This window comes from Anomaloglossus baeobatrachus, chromosome 8 (genome assembly GCF_048569485.1).
Source record: "Anomaloglossus baeobatrachus isolate aAnoBae1 chromosome 8, aAnoBae1.hap1, whole genome shotgun sequence".
NCBI classification, from domain to species: domain Eukaryota; kingdom Metazoa; phylum Chordata; class Amphibia; order Anura; family Aromobatidae; genus Anomaloglossus; species Anomaloglossus baeobatrachus.
The window spans coordinates 110,783,625-110,810,835 of record NC_134360.1 but is presented as its reverse complement, the minus strand read 5'-3'; the positions used below and the strand labels follow the sequence as shown (position 1 = coordinate 110,810,835).

The following is a 27,211-nucleotide window of genomic DNA, read 5'->3' as shown; positions in this document are numbered from 1 at the left end:
GGGACAGGGAGAGACAGGGACAGGGAGAGACAGGGACAGGGAGAGACAGGGACAGGGAGAGACAGGGACAGGGAGAGACAGGGACAGGGAGAGACAGGGACAGGGAGAGACAGGGACAGGGAGAGACAGGGACAGGGAGAGACAGGGACAGGGAGAGACAGGGACAGGGAGAGACAGGGAAAGGGAAAGGGAGAGAAAGGGAAAGGGAGAGACAGGGAAAGGGAAAGGGAGAGAAAGGGAAAGGGAGAGACAGGGAAAGGGAAAGGGAGAGACAGATATATACAGAGTGGGAGACAGAGAATGGGAGAGAAACAGAGACAGTTACTATCCCGGGCAAATTGTACCATTTGTTTTCTTCTATTGCTCCTTTTGAAAATTAAAAACTTGAAGCCAAAGCAACATTTTATTTGATAAAAAAAAGATATGTTCATTGGGCTGAGCAAATATATACTTTTCTGTAGATTGCTTGATTGTTAAAAATGCCCATTACACCCCTAGATGAATTCCGCAAGCAGTATATTTTCCAAAATTATGTCATATATTGGGGGCTTCTGCTTTTTTTGGCATGTCAGGGGCTTTTCAAATGTGACATGACATCCACAATCCATTCCAGCCAAAATATCGCTCTCTTGTACTCAGGAGAAATTGCACAACAAATTTGTAAGTGTAGTTTGTCCTGTAACTCCTGTGAAATTTAGAAAAAATTTGGGGAAAAATGTTTTTTCTTTTTCACGATTCAATATTATAAAATCCTGTGAAGAACCTGTGGGTTTAAGGTGCTCCCCACTAATCTAAATAAAATAAATTCCTTTGAGTGATGTAGTTTCTAAAATGTGGTCATTTGTGGGTGGTGTCCACTGTTTAGATATATCGGCCTATCGAAACGCAGTATGGCGTCTGCTAACCATTCCAGCCAATTTTGCGTTCCAAAAGTCAAATCAAAAAAGTCCGTGGAGCCTCTGTTAGGAGTCTCAACACAGAAACCAGCCAGATATCCCTCCAGAAAGGACCCAGGACCCAGCTCTTTTTAGCAGACCACCATAACAAGTGGCCCTTTTAGTCAATATCCAACGTTTTGACAAGTTTAAAGATATGACAAGGGAAATACCAAGGCCAGGATGGATACCTAGCCTTGGTATTTCCCTTGACTAAAAGGGCCACTTAATATGGTGGTTATGGTGTTCTCTTAAAAAGAGCCACCCCTTGACTGGGTCCTTCCCAGAGGGATCTGGCTGGTTTCTGTGTTGAGACTCCTAACAGAGGCTCCATGGACTTTTTTGATTTGCATTTTTCCCAGGGGGCAATGTACCTAGGATTTCACTGTCTTGAGCGCTCTCACTGGCTGCCGGCAGTGTTTTCTTTGGCTGGTCTCCCCTAGATCAGTGATTGTTTTGTCGCTGTCCAAAAGTTGAAAGTCAATCCTTCCCTTCTGAGCCCTGCCGTGCCTCCAAACAATAGTTTTCCTCAACATATGGGTTATCGTGCACTTAGGAGAAATTGCACAACACGTTGTACTGTACACTTTTTCCTGTTACCGAAGTGAAAATGAAAACTTAAGTTTTTGTCATTTTTGAGTACTGTATTTTCTGTCCCATAAGCCTCTCAAAGTCACTTAAAATTGTGATGTGGTTACAAAAAATAAAATAAAAATAGTGTAAATTTTGTTGCAAAAATTACTGAAAAACATTTAAACTTTGTAAGTTAACGGAAAAAAAACCCTGCGCTGTTGTAAAGTAGACATGTGGGAAATGTGTAACTATTTTGTGTGACATAACTCTGGTTTAAGGGCATAAAAATGAAAAGTGAGAAATTTTTACATGTCATGAAAAAAACAATGTCAGAATCACTGAGCTCCGCTGAAGCATTCCAGAGTCATTTATCACATAAAGGGACACTGGTCAGAATTATATATATACTATGAGTAGGCCAGATGCGATCGCATCGGGAGTGCGGTGAAATGAACATCTGTCTAAGCTTCGTGGTGCTGACAGGAGCAGTGGACATGTGTCACACTGGTTGCGCTTCTGGGGCTAATTAAATGTGTTTAGAGGCTGTGTGTATTTTTATTGCAAATAAACATAATGTGTGCGTATATTTTTTTTTTTTTCTCTGTCTCTAGTCAGTGCTGCCATGTCTCGTCGCTCGGCGCAACATTGCTCAAGGCATGGCGATGTCAGGCAAGGGCGGACATAGCTGGCCACGCCCCTTTACTGTTCTGTGACATCGCAAATGTGTAATTTAAAACACCAACACCTCATTATACCTAGATGTGGTATGGGTACCACAATCTTAGACTAGGAACAGAATTGTGCTTGCCCCACAATTTGGGTTCCGTCTGCACTGTTGTCCCTGGTTACCATGGCTATGATGTGGGCGTGAACTTCGGCTGCGCAACTGACAGTGCCGCAGTGCATTGTGGGATTCGGTTACATCCACAACTGGCAAATATCTATATAGATGTATATATGGCTGTACGCTGTATGTAGGTGACGTCTGTGTATATGTGTGTATGGCTGTGCGCTGTGTAGGTGGCATCTGTGTATGTGTGTGTGTGTATATGGCTGCACGCTGTGTGGAGGTGGCGTCTGTGTATATATGTGTGTATGACTGTGCTATGTGTACATAGTGTCTATATGTGTATACGGCTGTACGCGTCGTCTGTGTGTGTATGGCTGTACGCCGTCTGTAGGTGGCGTGTTATGATTAATTGACCGAGTAGGATCAGAAAAAGGACAAAAACTCGAATACCCAAAAAATAACCAGAGTGGCTGGAACCTTTACGGACTGCAGACCTAATACTGACACCCAACTAGAAGTAGCTGTGGGGCGTGCCTACGATTACCTGGTCGCCTCGACACAGCCGGAGAACTAAATATTCTAACAGAGAGAAATATTAGAAAAGCTAATCTGCCTCGGAGCAATCCACAAAGATATAGATAGCCCCCCACATGTAAAGACTATGGTGATATAGGAAAACACAATACGTAGCTAAAGTACGGATTCAGCAAAGATAAGGCCCAAACTATCTGCATAGGAAAGAGCACTGACTGCAGCCGTAAAAACCCTAGTAAATACCAACATGCCTGATATGGAAAAATACTGAGTCTATACAGACTGTCCCCCACTATATCAGTACTCTGATGTTACTGGGATCTAAGAAAAACACTGATAGAGACTGAATTTAGTATTAAGCATGACAAAACACAATACATAGCAGAACATGGAGTAAGGTACACAGATACTCCCAGCAGGGAATGATCCAACTCCACCAACCACACAGGCAAAATTACAAGAAAGTGGAAACCATAAGCAGAGGTACAAAGACCAACTTATCTGAGAGGAGTTCTGGTAGACACTGAGAAAAGGGCCGGTTTCAGAATGTCCTTAGCACTCAGGAGATACATTGAGCACCGGCAAGGAACAATAGAAAACTACTCAGTTATATGGGCCCATTCTGATTGACCTGATTGCCAGTCCTCCACACCTGTTTGGTTCCCATTCAACCAGTCAACTGCACTACCAGCACTGACCACAAGAGGGAGCCCCGAACTGGAAAATGTATTCACAACAGTGGCGTCTGTGTATGTGTGTATATGGCTGTACGCTGTGTGTAGGTGGCAACTGTGTATATTTTATTTTTATAGCTCCATTCATTCCATGGCGCTTTACAGTGAAAGAGGGTATACATACAACAATCATTAACAGTACATAACAGACTGGTATAGGAGGAGAGAGGACCCTGCCCGCGAGGGCTCACAGTGTATAGGGAATGGGTGATGGTACAATAGGTAAGGACAGAGCTGGTTGCGCAGTGGTGTACTGGACTGAGGGTTGTTGTAGGTTGTAGGCTTGTTGGAAGAGGTGGGTCTTGAGGTTCCTCTTGAAGCTTTCCACGGTAGGGGAGAGTCTGATATGCTGAGGTAGAGCATTCCAGAGTATGGGGGAGGCACGGGAGAAATCTTGTACGCGATTGTTGGAAGAGGAGATAAGAGAGGAGTACAGAAGGAGATCTTGTGAGGATCTGAGGTTGCATGCGGGTAGGTACCGGGAGACTAGGTCACAGATGTAGGGAGGAGACAGGTTGTGGATGGCTTTGTATGTCATGGTTAATGTTTTGAACTGGAGTCGTTGGACGATGGGAAGCCGGTGAAGGGATTGGCAGAGTGGCGAGACTGGGGAATAGCGAGGGGAGAGGTGGATTAAGCGGGCCGCAAAGTTTAGGATAGATTGGAGGGGGTGCAAGAGTGTTGGAAGGGAGGCCAAAGAGCAGGAGGTTGCAGTAGTCGAGGCGGGAGATGATGAGGGCATGCACTAATGTTTTTGCTGAATCCTGGTTAAGGAAAGCATGGATCCGGTAGATATTTTTGAGTTGTAGTCTGCATGAGGTGTGGTATATGTCTGTGTGTGTGTGTGTGTATATGGCTGTATGCTGTGTGTAAGTAGTCTGTGTATATGTGTGTGTATTCTCTCTGTCTCTCTTCCCCCTCTCCCCTCCTTCTCCGGAGAAAACACGTGTCTTTATTTATCTATCTTCGGCTCTGCTGTCACCCGCTCCTGACCGCCGCTCATTTTACTAACTGAATATTCAGTCCACTGTGGAGTTGGAAGCCGAAGCAGCGCTGGGGACTTCAGTGCCGGGGACTGCATCGCTGGGGACAGGTGAATATCCAGGAGTGTGTGTGTATACATGCATGTGCGCTGTGTGTGTTTATGCGCTCGGTGTATCGTGCCCGGAAGCTGCGGCGACGTGTATATCACTGCGCCTGGTGGGGGTGGGGGGCATACAGATAGGGTGAGAAGGTCTGGGGGCATACAGATCTGGGTGGGGGGGTGGACTGGAGGCACACAGATCTGGTTAAGGGCCTACAGATCTGCTGGTGGGTTGCTGGGGGCATAGAGATCTGGGTGGTGGGGGGGGGACTTGGGGCACACAGATCTGGTGGGGGCACGTGGGTCAAACAGATCGGGAAGAGGGGGGCCCACGTACAGCGCTGGACCTGGTGACGTTCTTTGGTGCTGCGGCTCCTCTCCCTCCAGTCTCCATCTGTGGGACAGGAGCTCAGCATGTCGCACGGTAGCTCTGCCCACAGATTAACTTCTGTACAGATGCAGCCAAGCGGTCAGCAGTGCACTCTGGGTTGCAGGTGCCGGGTTTAAATCACACACAGCCAGGACCCATACGTTAGCAGCAGCACGGAGTTAAGCCATTTGAAGTATCGCGCTCGGCTCTGCTCTGCTCACTGGATAGGGGGGCGAGGGAGAGAAAGCGAGATGGGAAGCATGACTCACGGCCATGACAACGGGACACCGACCGCAGCTTCCGCTACTTGCGCACGCGCAGTTCGTGCCCCGAAGCTGCAGAAACGTGTATGTTCGAACTGCGACTGCGCAACAGTGCCGCGGTGCATGATGGAATAGGAGAACAGACAAAAGTCAGTTATAAATATACTAGAAATAAGCCCGATACAGTGAAATGAACATCTGCCTATTTTTAGTGGTGCTGACAGGAGCAGTAGACATGTGTCACACCATTTTGCGCTTTTTGGAGCTTCTTTTAAATGTGTTAAAGGCTGTGTATTTTTATTGTAAATAAACAATGTGTACATATTATTTTTTTTTTTTTCTTTCTGTCTCTCGTCAGTGCCGCTATGTCTCGTCGCTCGCCGCAACATCGCTCGTGGCATGGCGATGTCAGGCATGGGCGGACATACCCAGCCACGCCTCCTTACTGCTCACTACACCTCATTATACCTAGATGTGGTATGGATAGCACAATGTTAGACTGGGAACAGAATTGTGCTTAGCCCACAATTTGGGTTCTGCCTACACTGTTGTCTCTGGTTACCATGGCTATGATGTGTGCATGAACTGAGGCTGCGCAACTGACAGCTGCAGTGCATTGTGGGATACGGTTACATCTGCAACTGGCAAATATCTATGTATATGGCTGTACGCTGTGTGTACGTGTAGTCTGTGTATGTGTGTGTATATGGCTGTATGCTGTGTGTTGGTGTATGTGTGTGTGGCGGTACGCGGTGTGTAGTACGCAGTGTGTAGGTGTATGTGTGTATATGGCTGTGTAGGTGGCGTATGTGTATATGGCTGTACGCTGTGTAGGTAGTATCTGTGTATATGGCTGTGCGCTGTGTGTAGGTGGTGTCATTTGTATGTGTGTATATGGCTGTGCACAGGTGGTGTCTGTGTATGTGTATATGGCTGTACTCCTGTGTGTAGGTGGTGTGTGTGTATATAGCTGTACACTGTGTATGTGCGTGTATATGGCTGTACGCTGTATGTAGGTGGCGTCTGTGTATATGTGTGTTTATTCTCTATCTCTCTTCCCCTATCCCTGGAGAAAACACGTGTCTTTATTTACCTCTCTCCAGCGGTGCTGTCTCCGACTCTGCTCTCACCCGCTCCTGACCGCCGCTCATTATACTCACTTGAATATTCAGTCCACAGAGGAGCTGGAAGACGGAGCAGCGCTGGGGACTTCGGTGCCGGGGACCGCATCGCTGGGGACAGGTGAGTATCCAGGTTGTGTGTGTGTGTGTGTGTGTGTGTGTGTGTGTTTTCAGTGTATGCATGTGCGCTATGTGTGTATGTGCTCAGTGTATCATGGCCGGAAACTGCGGCGACGTGTATGTCACTGCTATTGGTGGGGTGGGGGCTGGGGTATACAGATCTGGTGGTGGGGGGGACTTGGGGCATACAGATCTGGTGGTGTGGCATACAGATCTGGTGAGAGGGGCTGGGGGCATACAGATCTGGTAAGGGGGGCTGGGGGCATACAGATCTGGTGGTGGGGGGGGCTGGGGGGCATACAGCTCTGGGTAGGGGGGGCCACGTGCAACGATAGACCACGTGACGTTCCTTGGTGCTGCGGCTCCTCTCCCTCCAGTCTCTTCATCTGTGGACAGGAGCTCAGCATGTTGCACGGTAGCTCCGCCCACAGATGAACATCCGCACAGAAGCAGCCACGCGGTCAGCAGTGCACGCTGGGCTGCAGGTGCCGGGTTTAAAGCGCCGGCTGCCAGGGAAGTGCGGCTGCCGCTGACCCATACGTTAGCAGCAGCACAGAGTCAGAGCTGTTTGAAGTAGCGCGCTCGGCTTTGCTGTGCTCACGTGGATAGGAGGGAGAGGGAGAGAAAGCAAGACTGGAAGCATGACTCACTGCCATGACAACAAGACACCGACCGCAGCGTCCGCTACTTGCGCACACGCAGTTCATGCCCCGATCTGCGGTAAAGTGTATGTTCGAACTGCATCTGCGTAACTGACTGCCGCGGTGCATGATGCAATAGGAGAACAGACAAAACTGGTGATTTATGTATGTAGATATTATATAAATATATAATATAAATATTTTTTCCTGGTCGGGAAGATGAAAACAGGCTGGAGGTGAAGGGGGTTAAAAAGGGTGTAACAGGTTATGAAACCACAATCTGGTACTGAACTCCTGGGTCACCCTAAGTTTTACTAGATTCCCATATTTTGGGTCTTTAATATACAGGGAACCTGTCGTGTAATATGCACCCAGAGCCACGAGCAGTTGTTGGGTACCTATTGCTAATCCCTGCCTAACTGTCCCTATATACATTATCATAGATAAAGGTATCTTCAGAAAAAGTAGAGGAATTGGTTTCAAGGACGTTATTTCCCCTGACTAGCCGCCCTCTTAGTACACCCCTGTGGGCATACTAGCATGCTAAGATGCTATTCAATGCGCATTTCGCAGTGTCATTGGCGGTGACACGTGTACCTGTGTCTGTTGTAACCCCCTTTAGACACAGGGTTTAGGCTCAGTGTGCTTTCCTCAGCACTTCTGGTGATATACAGTATGAAGGTTACCGAATTATGTCACACATGGGGGGTATAACAAAGTGTCAGTTGGTATCAATATACCATCACATCCTCCACCCAATATATATGGAAAGGCTATAAATATATATCATATACTCCTACAAGCACAAAATAGCCAATACAAAAGTAGTCTGTAAAATAGAATTTTATTAGTAAATATTTAAAAGCAAGAAAAAATAAAAGTAATGAGAGGTGCAATAAGCACAACAGGACGGCACAGCAAGGGACAAGAAACGTGCGTCAGGCCACGTGCCGAAACACGTGTTGGTTTGGCGTCGGCACGGCAGCAGGGACATCATGACCTCAGGTGAACTCTATCTCTGATACATGCTTACTGCTCCCACATGATCTCTTTACTCACTATGTCTTGGTAGCTCTTTACATCATTCTCACAATATGTGCGTTTTTACTGACTTCCATATTTAGACTTTAGTGCCTTTATCATTGCACTTACACAATGCACCTTACCATTTGCACTTTAATACTCTGCACCATAATTTTGCACTGTAACTAGTCTTGTGGGACTATTTTCCCACATAATCTTTTACACTTATATTATATATATATTTTACTATATTTTTCTGCAATTATGTATTTGGTGCATAAGTTATCCTTTGTAAATTTGTGCAATATCTTTTGTGTGTAAATATTATCATTGATGTATTTTGCTATTTATTCCTTGGTCTATCCTATTGATTTCAATTTTTGATTGGCTTTTTACATATTTTTGATACTTTATAGTGGAGCCTTTATACTATTTTTTTGCATAGTTTTGTTGCACTGAGATACCACATTTCTTGTCCCGTGCCGTGCCATCCTGTTGTGCTTATTCCACCTCTTTCATTACTTTTATTTTTTTTTGCCTTTTAAATATTTACTAATAAAATTCCATTTTACAGACTACTTTTGTATTAGCTATTTTGTGTTTGTAGGAGTATATGTGCAGTATGAAGCTGGGTGTACGCGTCCCGACATCAGAGAGGTGTAGTGCGCATGACTGGAAGTGCTGGGACTTCTGATCATGCTCACTGAGCCTAAACCTGGTGTCTGAGTTTGTGACAGCGGATACAGGTATGTGCCAATAACGCTGGGCAATGGGCCCTGTGGTTGTGCTGCCAATCTAAGAGGGTGGAATGAGCACAGGAACTAACTCCCTTGGGACTAGGCCCTATGCTCATTAGCATAGCATATAAAGGATCTTTAGAAATACTTTTTCTAAAGATCTCTTTTATCTATGCTAGTGTATACAGGGACGGTTAGGCAGGGATTAGCAATATGCACCCAGAACTGCTTGTGGTTATGGGTTATTACTGCACCTGACAGGTTCCCATTAATTAGAGAGAAGACACGAGTATGTGAAGCTGTGGTTTTTTTTTTCTTTGGTGGCTCTGCGAGTTGGGCTAATTTTCCCTCCCTTTCTAAGTGCTGTTATTTTTGTTTGCACACCTTATAATGAATCTCACAGAGACTTGGATAATGAGTTGTCTTCTCCGGGGATAAAATCTAGCTGCTGAATGTTAGATTATGCCATTGTCCTTTGAGACGTTTCGGCTGACTTAATGCAGTATATGAATCTCATCATTGTGTTGCATGCCATGTCCTTCCCTGAAACTGGGATACAAAACAGTTTTCATACAGTCTTTAAGGTTTTGTGAACAAGACCAACTTGTAGAAGGCCAGGGAAGGCTTGATGTCATTTCCTCCATGTACCCATAGAGGCATATGGGTGTTTAATGCGAAGTTCAGGAGGCGGTCTGTTATCCAGAGCAGAGAGGTGATCATAAGTGGGTCTCCCGCTCTGGCTGACATTCCCAGCAATATCACTTATTTTATCTTCTGCATCCTTTTACTACTGCAGTGAATAGCATAGTTATCTGAGCAATGTCTGCCCTGTCCCTTCCCTGATTGTGGCACCAGGTATTACTATTGGCTTTGGTATTGATGATCTGTTTGCTTGCCTTTTGGTAAATTTGAACATTTAAACATAATTGTGTTTTTTACCATTCTCTTTTCAGTCAGCAGAGTTTGGCATCTTGCCTGTATCATTGAGCCATGCCCGTGATGCTTTCTTGTTTGGACGGTTGGTAGAAGGTCTTCTGGAACATGTGAAAGAGCAATGTAGGTTTCAGGTTTTTTTGTGTAACTAATATTTGCCATGTCACTGTTTTAAAATAATAATCTTTTTACAATGTCAATCCTAAAAAAACCCAACAGATTGTTTGAAATTACACGGCTGTGTTAGTGCCGGCATGCTCGGCCTCACTTAGCACATTCTGGACTTGTCTTCTCCTGGTAAGTAGTCTCTTCTACATACATACACGCAGGGATTGATCTTCAGAAGGCCTTAATTTTGGACATTTGCACATTAATGATGGATGGCTGCGAATTCTGCTACAGTCAGAGAATAGGAGTCTGATCCAAATAGTCTTATAGACCGTATATGATGCTTTTTCACAAACATAAACATTTTAATACATGAAGCATTCCCAAAAATATTTTTATTAGCTAAACCTGTGTAAATGCATGATAATATACTCACAGATCAATGTTGCTCGGTTTCCAGTACTGCTCCTGTCCTTTTCAAAGTCACATGACAGCGATTCCAATTCGCCAGGTAACATTGGGCTCTTACTTGAAAGCAGTCAGACTGGCTCACAAAGTCTCCATAAGGAGAATAGTGTTCCCCTGTGATCTCTAAAAAAAAATAATAAAATGCTAATTAAAAAAAAATTGGGAATCCTTCTTTAAATTTCGTTAAGATAATTGCCCAGTCCATGTGCAAAAACAGTTAATGTTAATAAAAATTATTTCTTTTTTTCCTATACAGTATTTTGACATTTCTTTGGTGCATTTTCATATATTTTTTTTATTTTACTTATGCTGTTTGCCATAGTGCTTTATTAATAGAAAATATTTTTTAAAGGGGTACATCTAATAAATTTTTACTGTGCAGTAATGGAATAGAGCCTAACCCAAAAGGACTAAAAAAAAAAAAATCAAACGTATAATTTATTTCCAGCTGAAGTTCTCTCTAGCTTCAAGAACACTGTTAAGAACTTGCTTCTGAACCCTGAACCAGAGCTCCGACCTGCCCTGTCCGCTTTACTAAGCCATGACTTTTTTAGGTAGGTAACTACAGTCTATAGCATAGAATGCATATAGTTCTATATGCAGTTGTAATATACTGTGCCTAGTCAGTACACCTTGCTATAGGCATCTGCTATAGCTTTGTGTTGATTTTCCTGTAGCAAATGACCTTTTACTAGAGAACAAAAATGCAGTTCCTTTCTCGTCTTTTCATTGGGGGACACAGACAGTGGGTATTATGATGTCTCCAGGGAGGCGTGACACTAGATTTGCAAAAGTGTTAGCTCCTCCCCCCACAGCATATACCCTAGCTATGCAGGAAACTAGCTCAGTTTTTTCTGTTTTTTTTCTAGTCTCAGCAGGGAGGCTGACATGTCTGGCCTTGCCCTACCAGGTGCCTTAGGCCAGCTTATTTTGTTTTTATTTTTTATTTTTATTTTGTTTTTTTCTTAATCATTCTATTTTTGATTATGGGGCAATACCGGGGTGCCTTGCCACCCTTGTTCCCCCCGCTTATGGGCAGAGGAATCCTGGCGTGCACAAGCCGTCAGTCTTCCCTCGCGCCCAAGTGGTCGGGTCTGCGTACCCCTCCAGGCTCCCTGGAAGCACCTCACACCAAGGTAGCTCCAGAGGGCTACACAGAGCCGAGGACCTGCTTCAGCCTTGAGCCGAAGATGCGTCCCCGAGATCCCCGCGTCCCCGAACCGACGCGTCTTCAGACAGAGCCAGGAGCAGGTAGGGAGACGACGAGTCATCTGTCCGCTGCATCCAAACCGCCGCCTGAAGAGGCGCCGGTGGGGCAATGCGGGCAGTGATCCCGGGGAGCCTCATTAATTTAGCCCCCGGCGTCGGCCTGCATTCTAGCAACACCTCCTCTCACTGCTCTGGAGGCCACTCCCTCAGTCACAGCGGCTCTCCTTCTGATTGGTCCCAGGGCTGGGACTAACGTGATGGCCAATCAGCTTCCGGGGGCCGTCTCACTCCTCCATGCTGTCAGGAACGCTGGACGCCATTTTCCACGTGGGGGGCAGACATGAGTCCTTGGCTCTGCACTTCTGCAGCGCTATATACCGCTCTGCTCAGCGGTATATCGCTGTCTCTCTAGCGGTGTGTGCCTGCTGGTTGGTGGTGTATATCAGCTATTAGCGGTATATACTGGCTCTGCCTGCAGATATATGCCGGCTGTGTGCATAGCAGTCACTTTATAATACTGCTAGTGGCTCCTCACTCATATAACTCTATCCCTATAGGGCTGTAGGACTCTATTGCTGACATGCGTAACCACAAGGGTGATAAACCTTCCTAGGCGTCCTCTACGGACCTGTACTATGCCTGTACCACCTGTGGACGCTCGTTTTCTAATGGCCAAAGCTATCCACTATGCCGTGGCTGCGATGCCCCTACTACCGTGTCACAACAGACCCCGTTGCCGGACCAGGATGCCGTGCAGTCTTTGGATTCTGCTCCGGCCACCGGCCAGGCAGCACCGCCGTCTGATGACGTAATGCCTGCATGGGCTCTTCTAATGTCTAAAAGGTTAGATGACCTTGCCGCTCAGATATCCCAGCCGTCCTCGGGCTCCCACAGCCTTCTCCCGGCCCAGCTCCCTCAGAGGAGCCCGCCTGCTTCGTCTGGTCCCTCTTCCCCAGAACGTAAAAAGGCTGTTTCCAAAAGGCGCCATTGCAACCTCTACGCCTCATCCGACTCGGTCGATAGTCAGTCTGACCGAGGTTCCGTGACCTTTAGTAGTCACGATTCTCAAGACTCTGACTCTGACTCTGATTCAGATGTCCTTTCTGAGTCTAGGCATATAGAAGACACACTAATTTCGGCTGTCAATCACTCTGTCGATCTCTGATCAGCCTCCTGACCCGACTTCTCAGTCGGCAATCAAGCGGGCCAAGAAGCCTCCTAAATCCTTTGCCCAGGATCCGGTTTTTCGGCAAATTATATCTAAACGGTGGGATCACCCTGATAGAAGATTTAATAAAAAACCCTTCTCTTCATTCGCTTATCCCTTTCCCTCTGAAATGGTTAAGCCCTGGTCAGTACCCCCCCGTTGTGGATCCGCCAGTATCCAGACTGGCTAAACACACGGTCATGTCTGTTTCAGACAACGCTTCTCTCAAGGACTCGTCCGACCGCGCAGTTGATGCTGCAGTCAAATCTATTTTCCAGTCTTCAGGCTCCTCTCTTCGCCCCCTGTTTGCCTTAACATGGGTTGCGAGAGGTATGGGGGTGTAGAGCAAGAGCCTACGCAGGATGCTTCGCTCTTGTAATATTCCCCCGGCGGCTTTTGAGATCCTTGATTTGTTCTCTCTAGCCTCTAATTATTTTCTTCACGGCTCCCTAGATGCAGCTAGTTTGTCAGCCCTATCTGCGGCCAATGCTGTCTTTGCCCGCAGAGTCCTTTGGCTAAAAATATGGAATGCGGACAGTGCCTGCAGGAAATCCCTGTCCACACTCCCCTTCCATGGCCTGCGTCTGTTTGGAGAATCCTTGGACAAACTCATATCTGAGACGACGGGTGGTAAAAGTACCATTCTACCTCCAAAAGCGGCCTGTATCCAGGAATTTTAAAAAATCTCCTTGGCGCAGGCAGTCCTTTCGGCCTGCCCCCCAAAAACAATCAGCCCAAGGATCGTCCCAACACTCAGATCGAGGATCCAGTCCCTCAAGGGGCTCTTCCTGGCGTTCCCACTCCAAGCAACCTAAACCCAAAGGACCTCGCTCTGTACAGGCCCCCTCAGCATGACCCCAGGTATCCCTCAGATCCGACTCCTGTTGGAGGGCGGCTTCTGCTTTTTTGGGATATCTGGCTAGACCACACTCACGATGCTTGGGTTCGAGAAATCGTCACCTTAAGTTACAAGATTGATTTCCATTCCCTGTCGGCCAACAGGTTTCTACGTTCTCGTCTTCCCAAGTCCAAAACGCAAAGCCAGGCCTTATTTCAGGCCATAGCCTCTTTACAGAAAGCAAACGTTATCATTCCAGTGCCCCTGGAACAGCGCGGCAAAGGTTTCTATTCAAACCTTTTTGTCGTTCTCAAAAAAGATGGCTCTGTCCGCCCTATCTTGGACCTCAAACGGCTGAACAAACTCGTACGGATTCGGACTTTCCGAATGGAATCATTGAGAGCAGTGCTATCCGCCATGGAACCTGGAGAATTCCTAGCTTCCATAGACGTTCAAGATGCTTATTTACACATTCCCATATGTCTCTCTCATCAACGGTTCCTTCGTTTTGCCGTAGGACACCGTCATTTCCAATTCAGGGCCCTCCCCTTTGGGCTGGCCACTGCGCCTCGGGTCTTCACAAAGGTCATGGCGGCCGTCATGTCCATTTTACACCCCAGATGCGTCCTGGTCGTTCCCTATTTGGACGACCTACTTGTCAAAGGGAGCTCTCTTCAAGTTTGCTCAGAAAGCGTGCAGATTTGCCTAGACACGCTGTCAAGGCTAGGGTGGCTTATCAACTTCAACAAGTCATCCCTCATTCCTCATCAGCGCATCACCTTTTTAGGTATGCTGATACACAGCTCAGTCCCGGGTTTTTCTTCCAGAAGACGAGGTCTTCCCTGATCCGGGCCGCCCAATCCCTCCGCTCTCGCCGTCACACATCCCTTCGGAATGGAATGAGTGTGTTAGGCAAGATGGTGGCGGTCATAGAAGCCGTGTCCTTTGCCTAATTCCATCTGCGCCCTCTACAACTGGGTCTTCTATCCTCCTGGGACAAGAATCCATCTTCCCTAGACCGGTCAGTCCGCCTATCTCGGGCTGCGCTCAGTTCCCTCGTCTGGTGGACTCAAGCCTCTTCCCTATCTCAAGGGAAGTCCTTCCGCCCGGTCCACTGGCAAGTAGTCACGACGGGCAGTGTTTCTCCACCACACTGTTCACGGATGCTGGTCTCTTTCCGAGCGCTTTCTGCACATCAATGTTCTGGAGATCAGAGCCATATTTTTGGCCCTTCATAATTTTCAACCCTTACTATTGGGCCTCCCTGTTCGGATCCAGTCAGACAATGCCACGGCCGTGGCTTACATCAACCGTCAGGGAGGAACTCGCAGCAAGGCAGCGATGAAGGAAGTATCCAGGATTCTTCTTTGGGCAGAGAAGCACATCCCCATTATTTCAGCTGTCCATATCCCAGGGGTAGACAACTGGGCTGCAGACTTTCTCAGCAGGCAAGGTCTAGCGGCAGGGGAATGGTCCCTCCACGACGAAGTGTTCCATCAGATCACTCTTCGTTGGGGACTCCCAGATGTGGACCTCATGGCGTCTCGGATGAATGCCAAGATACGTCCTTTCATATCCCGGTCGAGAGACCCGCTAACTATCGGCTCCGACGCTCTAGTCTTTCCGTGGGCGCAGTTCCGCCTACCCTACATCTTCCCTCCGTTTCCTCTCATTCCGAGAGTCATCAAGAAAATCAAAGCGGAGGGAATCCCGGTGATCCTCATGGCCCCGGACTGGCCCAGGAGAGCCTGGTACCCAGAGCTTCTCCAACTGCTCGGCGACACTCCCTGGCGTCTTCCCGACCGCCCGGATCTTCTGTCGCAAGGTCCAATATTCCACCAGAATACAGCACAGCTGCATTTGACGGCGTGGCGCTTGAATCCTTGATTCTAGCCAAATCAGGTCTTTCTTCTAAGGTAGTTACATAGTTGCATAGTTACATAGTTACTAAGGTTGAAAAAAGACCTAGGTCCATCTAGTTCAACCTTCCTCCACCAGTTCTACATTTGGTCACTTAGTCATTTATCACCAACAATGTTGTGTGTACTGAGGAAATCATCCAGCCCTTTTTTGAAAGCTGTTATATTATCTGCCATTACTACCTCTTGTGGTAGGGTATTCCACAGTCTGACTGCTCTAACTGTAAAGAACCCTTTCCTATTTAGCTGCCGGAATCGCTTTTCTTCCACTCGCAGTGAGTGCCCCCTGGTCTTTAGTATTGTCTTCGGAAGAAATAAGTCATGTGCCAGTCCTTTATATTGACCACACATGTATTTATACATATAAATGAGATCTCCTCTGAGACGTCTTTTTTTCTAAGCTAAACATATCTAACTTTTTCAACCTGTCATCATATGGGAGGCCTTCCATTCCTTGTAGTAGTCTAGTTGCCTGCCTTTGAACTGACTCTAACTTCTGAATGTCCTTTTTTAAATGTGGAGTCCAAAACTGGACCCCATATTCCAGATGTGGTCTTACAAGTGATTTATAGAGGGGTAATAATACGTTGGGATCGCGGGATCTAATCTCTTTTTATACACACCCTAGAATCTTGTTTGCTTTAGCAGCTGCTGCTTGACATTGAGTGCTGCTGCTCAGCTTATTTGTAATGAGAATACCCAAGTCCTTCTCCTGTTCTGTAGTCCCGAGTTTACTTCCATTTAATGTATACGCAGTTATAGGATTACTCCGTCCTAGGTGCATTACTTTACATTTATCAACATTAAATTTCATTTGCCAAGTATCTGCCCATTCTGACATCTTATCTAGATCTTTTTGTAATATTATACTATCAGGGTCAGTTTTTAATATCCTACATAGTTTGGTGTCAACAGCAAAGACTGACACTTTACTATCAATCCCATCCACAAGGTCATTAATAAAGAGATTAAAAAGAATCGGTCCTAGCACAGATCCCTGCGGCACCCCACTGCTGACTATGGCCCATTTAGAGAATGTTCCATTTATGACTACTCTTTGTTTCCTATCTTTTAGCCAATTCCTTACCCAATTGCATATAGTTTCCCCCAGTCCTTGCTTCTGGAGCTTTAGTATAAGGCTATTATGTGGTACAGTATCAAATGCCTTTGCAAAGTCCAAATAAATCACATCAGCTGCATTACCAATATCCAGGTTTGCACTTACCCCCTCATAGAACCCCAACAGGTTGGTTAGACACGACTTATCTTTCATGAATCCATGCTGTCTGTCAGTTATTATATTATTTTCTGCAACATATTTTTGCATGTCATCCCTTAAAATGCCCTCACAAACTTTGCATACTACTGATGTCAGGCTTACTGGACGGTAGTTGCCTGGATCTACCCTCTTACCTTTCTTAAATATCGGTACCACATCAGCAATCCTCCAATCCTGAGGCACCAACCCTGTTACAAGCGAGTCTAAAAAGATGAGATACAGCGGTCTGTCAATTACGGAGCTCAATTCCCTCAATATTCGTGGATGAATGCCATCTGGCCCTGGGGATTTGTCAATGTTTAATTTACTCAGACGTAGGCGTACTTCTTCTTGTGTTAAATTAATTATATCGGGTGGTGAACTTTGATTTTTCACTTGTTGAATGATGCCTGGTACAGTCAGTGCCTTGGTGAATACAGATGAGAAATGCCTATTTAATATCTCAGTCTTTTGCTTGTCCTCTATAACTAACTTGTTATTATATTTTAAGGGGCCAATACTATCCTTTGTTTTCCTTTTGGCATTAATGTATTTATAAAAGATTTTGGGATTTATTTTAATGTCATTGGCGATTTTTGTTTCAGTAGCTAGTTTTGCTTGTTTGATTTCTTTTTTTGCATTGCCTATTGATATCTTTTATACTCCTGAAATGCTATTTCTGTATTCTCAGCCTTCAAGATTTTAAACGCCCTTTGTTTTTGTTTTATTATACTTTGTACAGTCTTATTTATCCATAGTGGTTTCTTTTTATTCCGGGACGTTTTATTACCAGAGGGTATAAGTTTTTTACAGGACTCTAGCAATATATCCTTAAACTTTCCCCATTTATGTTCAGTATCCCCAGTTACCATGACTTTGTCCCAATCTACACATTTTAAGCTCTTCCCTTAATTTGTTGAAATCAGCTTTCCTAAAATTCCAGGTTTTAGCATTTCCCCTTTGAAATGTTCTATTGAATATTACGTTGAAGCTTACCATATTATGATCGCTGGTGCCCAAGTGCTCCCGGACCTGTAGATCTGAAATTGTATCCGGTCTATTTGACAGGACCAAATCTAGCAAATTATCTCCCCTCGTCGGTTCATCTACCATCTGAGAGAGGAAATGGTCTTGAATGGTAGATAAGAATTTACAGCTTTTAGCACAACCAGAAGATTCTATGTCCCACTGTATGTCTGGATAGTTGAAATCCCCCATAATAAGAACCCGATTATTATTATTAGCTGCCTTTTCAATTTGTTCCAGCATTTCACCCTCTATTTGTTCAGGTATGTTAGGAGGCTTATAGCAAACTCCAATTAGCATTTTTCCATTATTCTCCTCCCCATGTACATTTACCCAAACTGACTCTACATTGTTGCTGTTCCCCCCAATGTCATCATTCAACACAGGTTTTAGGTTAGATTTGATAAATATACACACCCCACCACCTTTTTTGTCTTTCCTGTCCCTCCTAAATGTACTATAACCCTGTATGTTTGTCACCCAGTCATGGCTTTCATCCAGCCAGGTTTCCGTAATGCCCACCACATCATAATCCATGGTTGACATGAGAGTCTCCAATTCATTCATTTTGTTTGCAAGACTTCTTGCATTTGCCAGTAGACATTTAATCCTATTAACACCTTTATTACTCCTAGCCTCCCTACATTCCTTGCATGTCCCATCCCCCCCCTAATCCTTCATTGACCCCTACCATCTCACTGTCTCTAACTGCTCTATCTATCCCCTTTTTTGCTCCACTACCCTCCCTCCCCCCAGATCCTAGTTTAAAAGCTCCTCCATCCGTCTGACCATTTTCTCCCCCAGTTCATACCATGCTTAATACTCGGAAGTCCTCCTCCGCCAGTATCTACCACAGGACCTGGAAGACCTATCTTTCCTGGTGTGACCGTCATAATCGGTCGCCCTTTACCTTTTCAATCCCTAATGTTCTTGCCTTTCTGCAAGACGGTCTGGACTCGGGACTAGCTCTCAGTACCCTTAAAGGGCAAGTTTCTGCCTTGTCAATATTTTTCCAGAAGCAGCTGGCTTCTCGCCCTCAGGTCCGTACCTTTCTTCAAGGGGTAGCGCATTTGGTTCCTCCTTATCGCCACCCCTTAGATCCCTGGGATCTGAATCTGGTTCTCGGAGCTCTTCAGCTTCCTGCCTTCGAACCTCTGAGAGAAATCTCTCTTCAACGACTGTCCTGGAAGGTTGCCTTTTTAGTCGCCATTACCTCTATCACGCGAGTGTCCGAACTAGCGGCTCTTTCCTGTCGCTCACCTTACCTGATATTCCATCATAAGGTGGTCCTTCGGCCTTCCCCCGCTTTTCTCCCGACGGTCGTCTCTTCTTTCCACTTAAACGAGGACATTGTGTTGCCGTCATTCTGCCCGGCCCCGGTCCACTCCTTTTGGAAAAGCCCTTAACACTCTAGATCTTGTCAGGGCTCTGCGGATCTACATCTCCAGAACAGCGCCATTGCGCAAGTCCGATGCCCTCTTCGTCCTCTCAGAAGGACACAAAAAGGGCAATCAGGCTTCTAAATCCACGATTTCTCAATGGATTAGGACTACCATCTGTGAGGCTTACAAAGCACGAGGTTCTGTTCCCCCTCAATCTGTGCGGGCCCACTCTACGCGAGCAGTGGGTGCTTCCTGGGCTATCCACCATCAGGCTTCGGCGGCCCAACTTTGCAAGGCCGCTACCTGGTCCAGTGTGCACACGTTTACAAAATTCTACAGAGTGCATATGCATGCTTCCGCGGATGCTGCTCTTGGAAGACAAGTCCTTCAGGCGGCAGTGGCCCATTTATAAGTGGCCACTGCTCTTTTTTCTGACAGTGTTTTGATGTGTTCACTGCAGTTGCAGTCGTTAGTCAGCTCTTAGTCTGATGTTATACACTGTTAATAGTTCAGTTCCCACCCAGGGACTGCTTTGGGACGTCCCACTGTCTGTGTCCCCCAATGAAAAGGCGAGAAAGGAAATGACTTTTTTGTGTACTCACCGTAAAATGTCTTCCTTGGAGCCTTTCATTGGGGGACACTGCTCCCACCCTTGTGGTTTTGGTTGTCCTTCTCCTACTGCTTTTACACCAAACTGAGCTAGTTTCCTGCCTAGCTAGGGTATATGCTGTGGGGGGAGAAGCTAACACTTTTGCAAATCTAGTGTCACGCCTCCCTGGAGACATAATACCCACTGCTGTGTCCCCCAATGAAAGGCTCCAAGGAAGACATTTTACGGTGAGTACACAAGTTATTTTTTGGACATTGTACTTTTTCTACTTTTTTTCCCCATTGGAACTTGTTTGCCACATTGGGGTTTTTTGCCTTCCTCTGGATCAACATGTTAGGCTACGGGTTGAACTAGATGGACTTAGAGTCTCCCTTCAACCTTAAAAACTATGATACTATGATACTATGATACTATGATACTATGATACTTTTTGTGAGCCAGCTTTAGCATATCATTTTAAATATGGTTTTATATATGTTTTTTCCACGCAGAAATGATTTTCTTGAAGTTGTCAATTTCTTAGAAAGTTTAACTGTGAAAACTGAAGAGAAGAATACGTTTTTCATGTAAGTTTAAGGAATAAAAGCTTTAATCTAAAGGGCCCAAACAAACTGTATGTGTAGTCTGAGCCTGCAGTTGGTGTTGGGCTACATTCACATTATACTGATTGTGTGTTGAATATTCAATTTGCCCATAAGCGACAAGTGTGCCAGTCAACTCGGCAATGTAGGGATCAGCTAGATTAGGGGTCTCAAACTCAACTGAATGTATGGGCCGCATATAGAAAAAAAGAGAGGGTCCACATTCTTTGCAGGACAAAGATTTTAGTGATTCCATGTGTGTGTTTTTTTTTTTTTTTTTTTTCTGCACACCTTTTGGATCCCATTTTTGAACATTTTTCTTGTTTATTGTAACCAAACCTGCACTTTAAGTGTGTGTGTGTATGTATGTCTATATATATATATATATATATTATAATATATATGCATTTTAATGGCAAAAAAAGTTATGCTTTATTTTGAATCTTACATTTTGTCACCTTCTTGTAATATAGTTTTACAATTAGAAGCATATAGTAATCTTAACCAACATCTTTTGGTAATGTCCCCGTTACTGTGTGCCCAGTAGGAAGGTGCTCATCCTTGTAGTATTGTGCCAATCCTTGTGCCCAGTAGTAGTGTGCCCATCCTTGTAGTAGTGTGCCCATCCTTGTGCCAGCAGTGTTGTGCCCTGTAGTATTGTGCTTATCCTTGTGCCCTGTAATATTGTGCTCATACTTGTAGTATTGTACTCATGCTTGTGCACTGTAGTACTGTGCCCAGTAGTATTGTGCCCATCCTTGTAGTATTGTGCTTATCCTTGTGCCCAGTAGTATTGTGCTCATTCTTGTGGTATTGTGCCCAGTAGTGTTGTGCTTATCATTGTGCCCATCCTTGTAGTATTGTGCCCAGTAGTGTTGTGCTTATCATTGTGCCCAGTAGTATTGTGCCCAGTAGTATTGTGCTTATCCTTGTGCCCTGTAATATTGTGCTCATACTTGTAGTATTGTGCACAGTAGTATTGTGCTCATCCTTGTGGCCTGTAGTATTGTGCCCATCCTTGTAGTTTTGTGCTCATCCTTGTGGTATTGTGCCCAGTAGTATTGTTCTTATCCTTGTTCCCAGTAGTATTGTTCTTATCCTTGTGCCCAGTAGTATTGTGCCCATCCTTGTGCCAGCAGTATTGTTCTCATCCTTGTAGTATTGTGCTTATCCTTGTGCCCAGTAGTAGTGTGCCCATCCTTGTGCCAGCAGTATTGTGCTCTGTAGCATTGTGCCCATTCTTTAGTAACGCGCACAAAAAACCCCTCACCTTTCCTCTGTTCCCTCTTATTAGGCTGCGTGTCCACAATCGGGGTTCACAGCGGTTTGGACGCAGCATGCTTCAGTTGCGTCCAAAACGCTGCATTGTAAAGCACTAGCAGAGTGGATGGGATTTCTCGAAATCCCATGGCCACAATGTATGTGGCCTGTGGCGAAAACTGACCTGCGGTGCGACTTTTAGAGTCTGCAGCATGTCAATTCTTTGATGTGGAGTCGCAAGCGTCCTCCCTAGGGAGAACACAAGCAAGGAGACTGCAGGAACGGTGCAGCTGCGGTCTCCTGCGGAGGAGACTTGCAGTCCCGCAGGTCAGGAACTTCCGCATCCAGGACGCAGAAGGTCCTCATTGTGGGCACGTATTTTACCTGCTTGTTGCGACCTGCAGGCCCCGTGAAGCGCGCAGCCCAAAGCCGGGGGTCAGCGCCGGCAGGGCTTTACTACAGTTGAATCATTTGTGGTGACGCGCAGAGGGGCTGTCTGGACTGTACCAAGGGCTGCCGCCAGCCAATCAGATGCAAGGAGGTAGGCAGCAGCCATTGGTATAGCGCAGACAGCGCCTCTGCACGTCACCACAAATTATTCAACTGTGCTCTGCTGGCGCCGACCGCCTGGATAGGGCTGCGATTGTCACAGGGTCTGCAGGCCGTAGCTAGCAGCCTCAGGGGCCGTGTCTTTGAGACCTCTGACCTAGATCATTTCAAATAGTCCAAATGAAAGTAAAAGCCAAACACTTTCAATCTCTAGTCGTCTATTCTCGTTGCCTATTGTGTTTAGTCTTTGTTTTTTTGTTTTTTTTTTTCGTTTTTCCTTCTAGATATATTATTAGATTACTATTTTGCCAAATTTGGGTATCCTGTGTTGCTTACCATTGTAAGTTTTTTTTTTTTTTTTTTTTTTGTTTTAAGTTTCCCAAAAATGTGTTTGTGGGGATTAAAGAATTTTATTCTGTTAAGAAACTTCAATTTGTATCAGGATACAATGGTTGTTCTCTCTTGTCTAGGACTCTGTTTGACAGAGTTTCTTCCTTGCCAGAAGAGCTCATCTCTTCGAGATTGGTCCCACTCCTTCTAAACCAGTTTGTATTTGCTGATCCTATGGCAGTAAAAAGCTTCTTGCCTCATCTTCTCAGGCCTAAAAGAGGTAACTTTCTAACTCCTCTCCCAGAAATGTAAAGCAAAAGATGGTTATTGAGCCAGTGTAAGCTTTATTTCAGGACACTGATAATGATGGCCTCTCCTTAGCGTATATTTCAGATTGGTGGAGGCCCAACACCCAGCACTCCCACCAATCGGCTGCTTGTAGTGCTGGTGGAATGTATTCAGCTTCATGTGATGTATATATTGGCCGTTCTCAGAGGCTGGAGCTCTACTCTACTTTTAAGTGAATAAGACTGAGTCTGGAGTACCCTCAGTACTTTGAAGGAAATGCTGGTACACAGTCCACTAAGGCTGCTTTCACACTATGTTTTTTTAACATGCGTCCTAAACGTTTTTTTAACGCAAAAACGGATCCAGTGCAAATGTGTTTTTCATTTCAATGCATTTGCAATGGACTCGCGTCAACATGCGTTCACATACGTTATAGTGAGGATCCAGCGAGTTGCAGTTTTTTAACATTTTTCAAAAACGCTACTTGTAGCATTTTTGAGCTGCGTCCAAATACTGCAAATTGCTGGATCCTGACTATACTGCATACAAACGCAGGTGAACGCTGGCATGCTGATAGACAGGATCCTGCTTGCTCTACTGAGCATGCCCAGAAACCAGCCTCGGGTGATCAGTCCCTCCCCCTCCCTCCCTCTCTCCCCCCTCCCTCTGTCTCTCTCCTCCTCCCTCTCTCCCCCTCCCTCTGTCTCTCTCCTCCTCCCTCTCTCCCCCTCCCTCTGTCTCTCTCCTCCTCCCTCTCTCCCCCTCCCTCTCGGTCTCTCTCTTCCTCCCTCTCGGTCTCTCTCCCCCTCCCTCTCGGTCTCTCTCCCCCTCCCTCTCGGTCTCTCTCCCCCTCCCTCTCGGTCTCTCTCCCCCTCCCTCTCGGTCTCTCTCCCCCTCCCTCTCGGTCTCTCTCCCCCTCCCTCTCGGTCTCTCTCCCCCTCCCTCTCGGTCTCTCTCCCCCTCCCTCTCGGTCTCTCTCCCCCTCCCTCTCGGTCTCTCTCCCCCTCCCTCTCGGTCTCTCTCCCCCTCCCTCTCGGTCTCTCTCCCCCTCCCTCTCGGTCTCTCTCCCCCTCCCTCTCGGTCTCTCTCCCCCTCCCTCTCGGTCTCTCTCCCCCTCCCTCTCGGTCTCTCTCCCCCTCCCTCTCGGTCTCTCTCCCCCTCCCTCTCGGTCTCTCTCCCCCTCCCTCTCGGTCTCTCTCCCCCTCCCTCTCGGTCTCTCTCCCCCTCCCTCTCGGTCTCTCTCCCCCTCCCTCTCGGTCTCTCTCCCCCTCCCTCTCGGTCTCTCTCCCCCTCCCTCTCGGTCTCTCTCCCCCTCCCTCTCGGTCTCTCTCCCCCTCCCTCTCGGTCTCTCTCCCCCTCCCTCTCGGTCTCTCTCCCCCTCCCTCTCGGTCTCTCTCCCCCTCCCTCTCGGTCTCTCTCCCCCTCCCTCTCGGTCTCTCTCCCCCTCCCTCTCGGTCTCTCTCCCCCTCCCTCTCGGTCTCTCTCCCCCTCCCTCTCGGTCTCTCTCCCCCTCCCTCTCGGTCTCTCTCCCCCTCCCTCTCGGTCTCTCTCCCCCTCCCTCTCGGTCTCTCTCTCCCCGCCTGAGAGCTGCGGTCCCTTGTAACCAAGGTAAATAAGGGGGAATCAAGCAAAGCGCTTCTCTTAGTTACCCGATGTTTACGTTGGTTACGTGTGCAGGCAGCTCAGCTCCTAGCAGCTGCGGATGCTCGTAACCAAGGTAAATATCGGGTATCCAAGCAAGTTACCCGATGTTTACTTTGGTTATGAGCCTCCGCAGCTGTCAGAAGCCGGCTCCCAGTCTATCACGTTCAGTTCCACTGACTCCCGATCATATGACTCCAATGCCCGCCCATAAACTTAGTGACAGGATCCTGCAAAATAACACATGCGTTTGTATGCGTTTTTTTCTGTAAAAGCAGGATCTGCTTTTACAGCAAAAGAACGTTCATGACGCATGTTAAAAAAACGTATTGTGAAAGCAGCCTAAGCTGTTCAGCCACTGTACGCTGGTATGTCAGGGCACTGATTGCTCCAGATAACACTAGGTAACAAAATTTCAAATGTTGTTGTCTGGTTCAGAAAATCAATTAGTCATTTCCTAATGATTTTGATGTGCTGAATTCAAATATGACAAGGAAAACAATTATTTGGCTATAGTTTCCATAGGATTGAAGAGTTTTCGTTTTACTGTAATAATTATAACCTGTAGTCATTTATAAAAATAAAACTGCACATGTACAGTATTATCAAACAAATTTTATTAGATGTATTAAGAGGAAACTCAAGTGTATTTAAATCTAATATATAAAGGTGTGTGTGTGTGTGTGTGTGTGTGTGTGTGTGTGTGTGTGTGTGTGGCATCTGCACCGTCGCAGCTACAGCCACAAAATTTTGCGCACACTCACACGTCTGGACCCAGAGAGCGTCATAGGCTATGTTGTGAGGCGAAATTTTAACCCCGCGCATTCCAATTTACCAATCAATTTTGCCACTATCTACATAATGGGGAAAAAGTGAAACGAAAAGTGTATGCGCACCATCGCATTTACACTCACGACATTTTGCACAGACACCTCATGTGACCCAGGGAACGTTGTAGACTGTTTTGACAGGGAACATTTAACCCCGCGCTTTAGTTACTCTTCAAAAAATATGCCTCCATTAAAGTAAATGGAGCCTGGAACTACAGGTTATTAGTAGGAGCTGTGATTGGTTGCTATAGGAACAAAAGACATTTTTAATATAAGAAGCTTATATGTGAGGTAATAAGATGTCGGTGGGGAGACTGATGGAAAGAGGCAGACGGGGCACATTACTTGGCCAATTTAGTTAAATCTGTGTGGAATATCTGTGGTGTTGCAATATATGTTGTGAAATGCTTCTATTAGCTTAGTTTTTGCATTTTAATAATGACATTTCTATCTATTTGTTGTTTTTGTGTGCAGAATAAATTTTTGTTAATACATTCTATTTTGTTAAACAGTTATTAACCCGGGCGAAGCCGGGTAGTACAGCTAGTCTACTATATAATTCATTCACATGTCTAAGCACTTTGAACAATTAGTATTTTAACTATTATTATACGTTATTCCACAGTACAAAATGTCGTTTGTCACTGGATACTCGGCTCCTTTTTACTTGTCTCTTGTATTCAGGCATTGGATTATATCTTTGGTCATTGTCCAGCAGTAATCTGCAAGCATCGAAGGGTTCCAATTACCCTGATATATTTTTTCCCTAGTCGCAATTTTCTGGTGAAATCGCTCACCATGCTAGTCACTCACTGCTCTGCAGTTTGGTGCAAAGAAGTCTAGATGCGAATGCAAGAGCTGATCTTTAATGACCTGTTGCAGCCAAGATTATGATACGCCTGAAGATTTTCCACCAGCTCTTTATAGTTGTCTGACTTGGTGTTTCCAAGGAACTTTGTTACCACTAACTGAAATGCTACCCATGCAGCCTTTTCCTTGCCACACAGTAAATTGTGAAACTCCTCATCTTGCAGAAGCACACGAATCTGAGGACCAATGAAGACTCCTTCCTTTATCTTTACTTCACTCAACCTTGGAAATTTACAAATGAGATACTTGAATGCTTCTGCATTTTCGTTCATTGCCTTTACGAAGTCCTTTATGAGATCCAACTTGATATGCAATGGAGGTGACATAAAGTGCTGGATCAAGAACATTTTTATTCCCCGGCTGCAGTGCATTTCTGAGGGGCCAGTCTCTTTTCTTGTAGTGTTCCTGTCTTGCTCGACTGTCCCATTCACATATAAACAGTACTTTGTGTAACCAGCCTGGAGACCAAGCACGAGGGCAACCACCTTTAAGTCACCACAGAGGCACTGATCCTGATCCTTGTCCTGATCTCCTATTTTGCAACCAAAATACAGGTTGTAGGCTTTCTTAACCCTTTGAGTCAAGTTTCGCTTTTGGGACTCAAAAGTCACCTCGCCACAGATATAGCAGAATTATCTGCTTTATTAATGCAAGTCCAAGGCATCACTGAATAGTTCTTTACTGGGACAGCCAGGATTTGAACTCGTGAACTAATTGTCCATAGGCCGCAGCTCTATCCATTGAGTCACTGCCTGTAATAAAAATATTTATAATAAAAATATTACAGGCAGTGGCTCAATGGATAGAGCTGCGGCCTATGGACAATTAGTTCACGAGTTCGAGTCCTGGCTGTCCCGGTAAAGAATTTATCACTGAATAGTTAAATATCATCAGTCGACCGCTGAAAATGCTGTGTGACTGATAGAACATGCGCCTTTTATAGAGTTGTGTGATGCAAGTTTAATTAGGAGTGCAACAT

General features: G+C 45.9%; 1 protein-coding gene across 1 annotated transcript in view; it reads left to right on the top strand.

Annotated features, from left to right (window-relative positions):
* Positions 1 to 27,211, top strand: part of SCYL3 (SCY1 like pseudokinase 3) — a 192,877-nt gene that overhangs the window by 19,529 nt on the left and 146,137 nt on the right. Inside the window, exons 2-5 of the mRNA XM_075320906.1 lie at positions 9,879 to 9,981; positions 10,883 to 10,988; positions 20,375 to 20,449; positions 22,744 to 22,883. Of these exons, the coding sequence (XP_075177021.1) occupies positions 9,879 to 9,981; positions 10,883 to 10,988; positions 20,375 to 20,449; positions 22,744 to 22,883 (424 nt within the window). The remainder of the gene's footprint in view (positions 1 to 9,878; positions 9,982 to 10,882; positions 10,989 to 20,374; positions 20,450 to 22,743; positions 22,884 to 27,211) is intronic.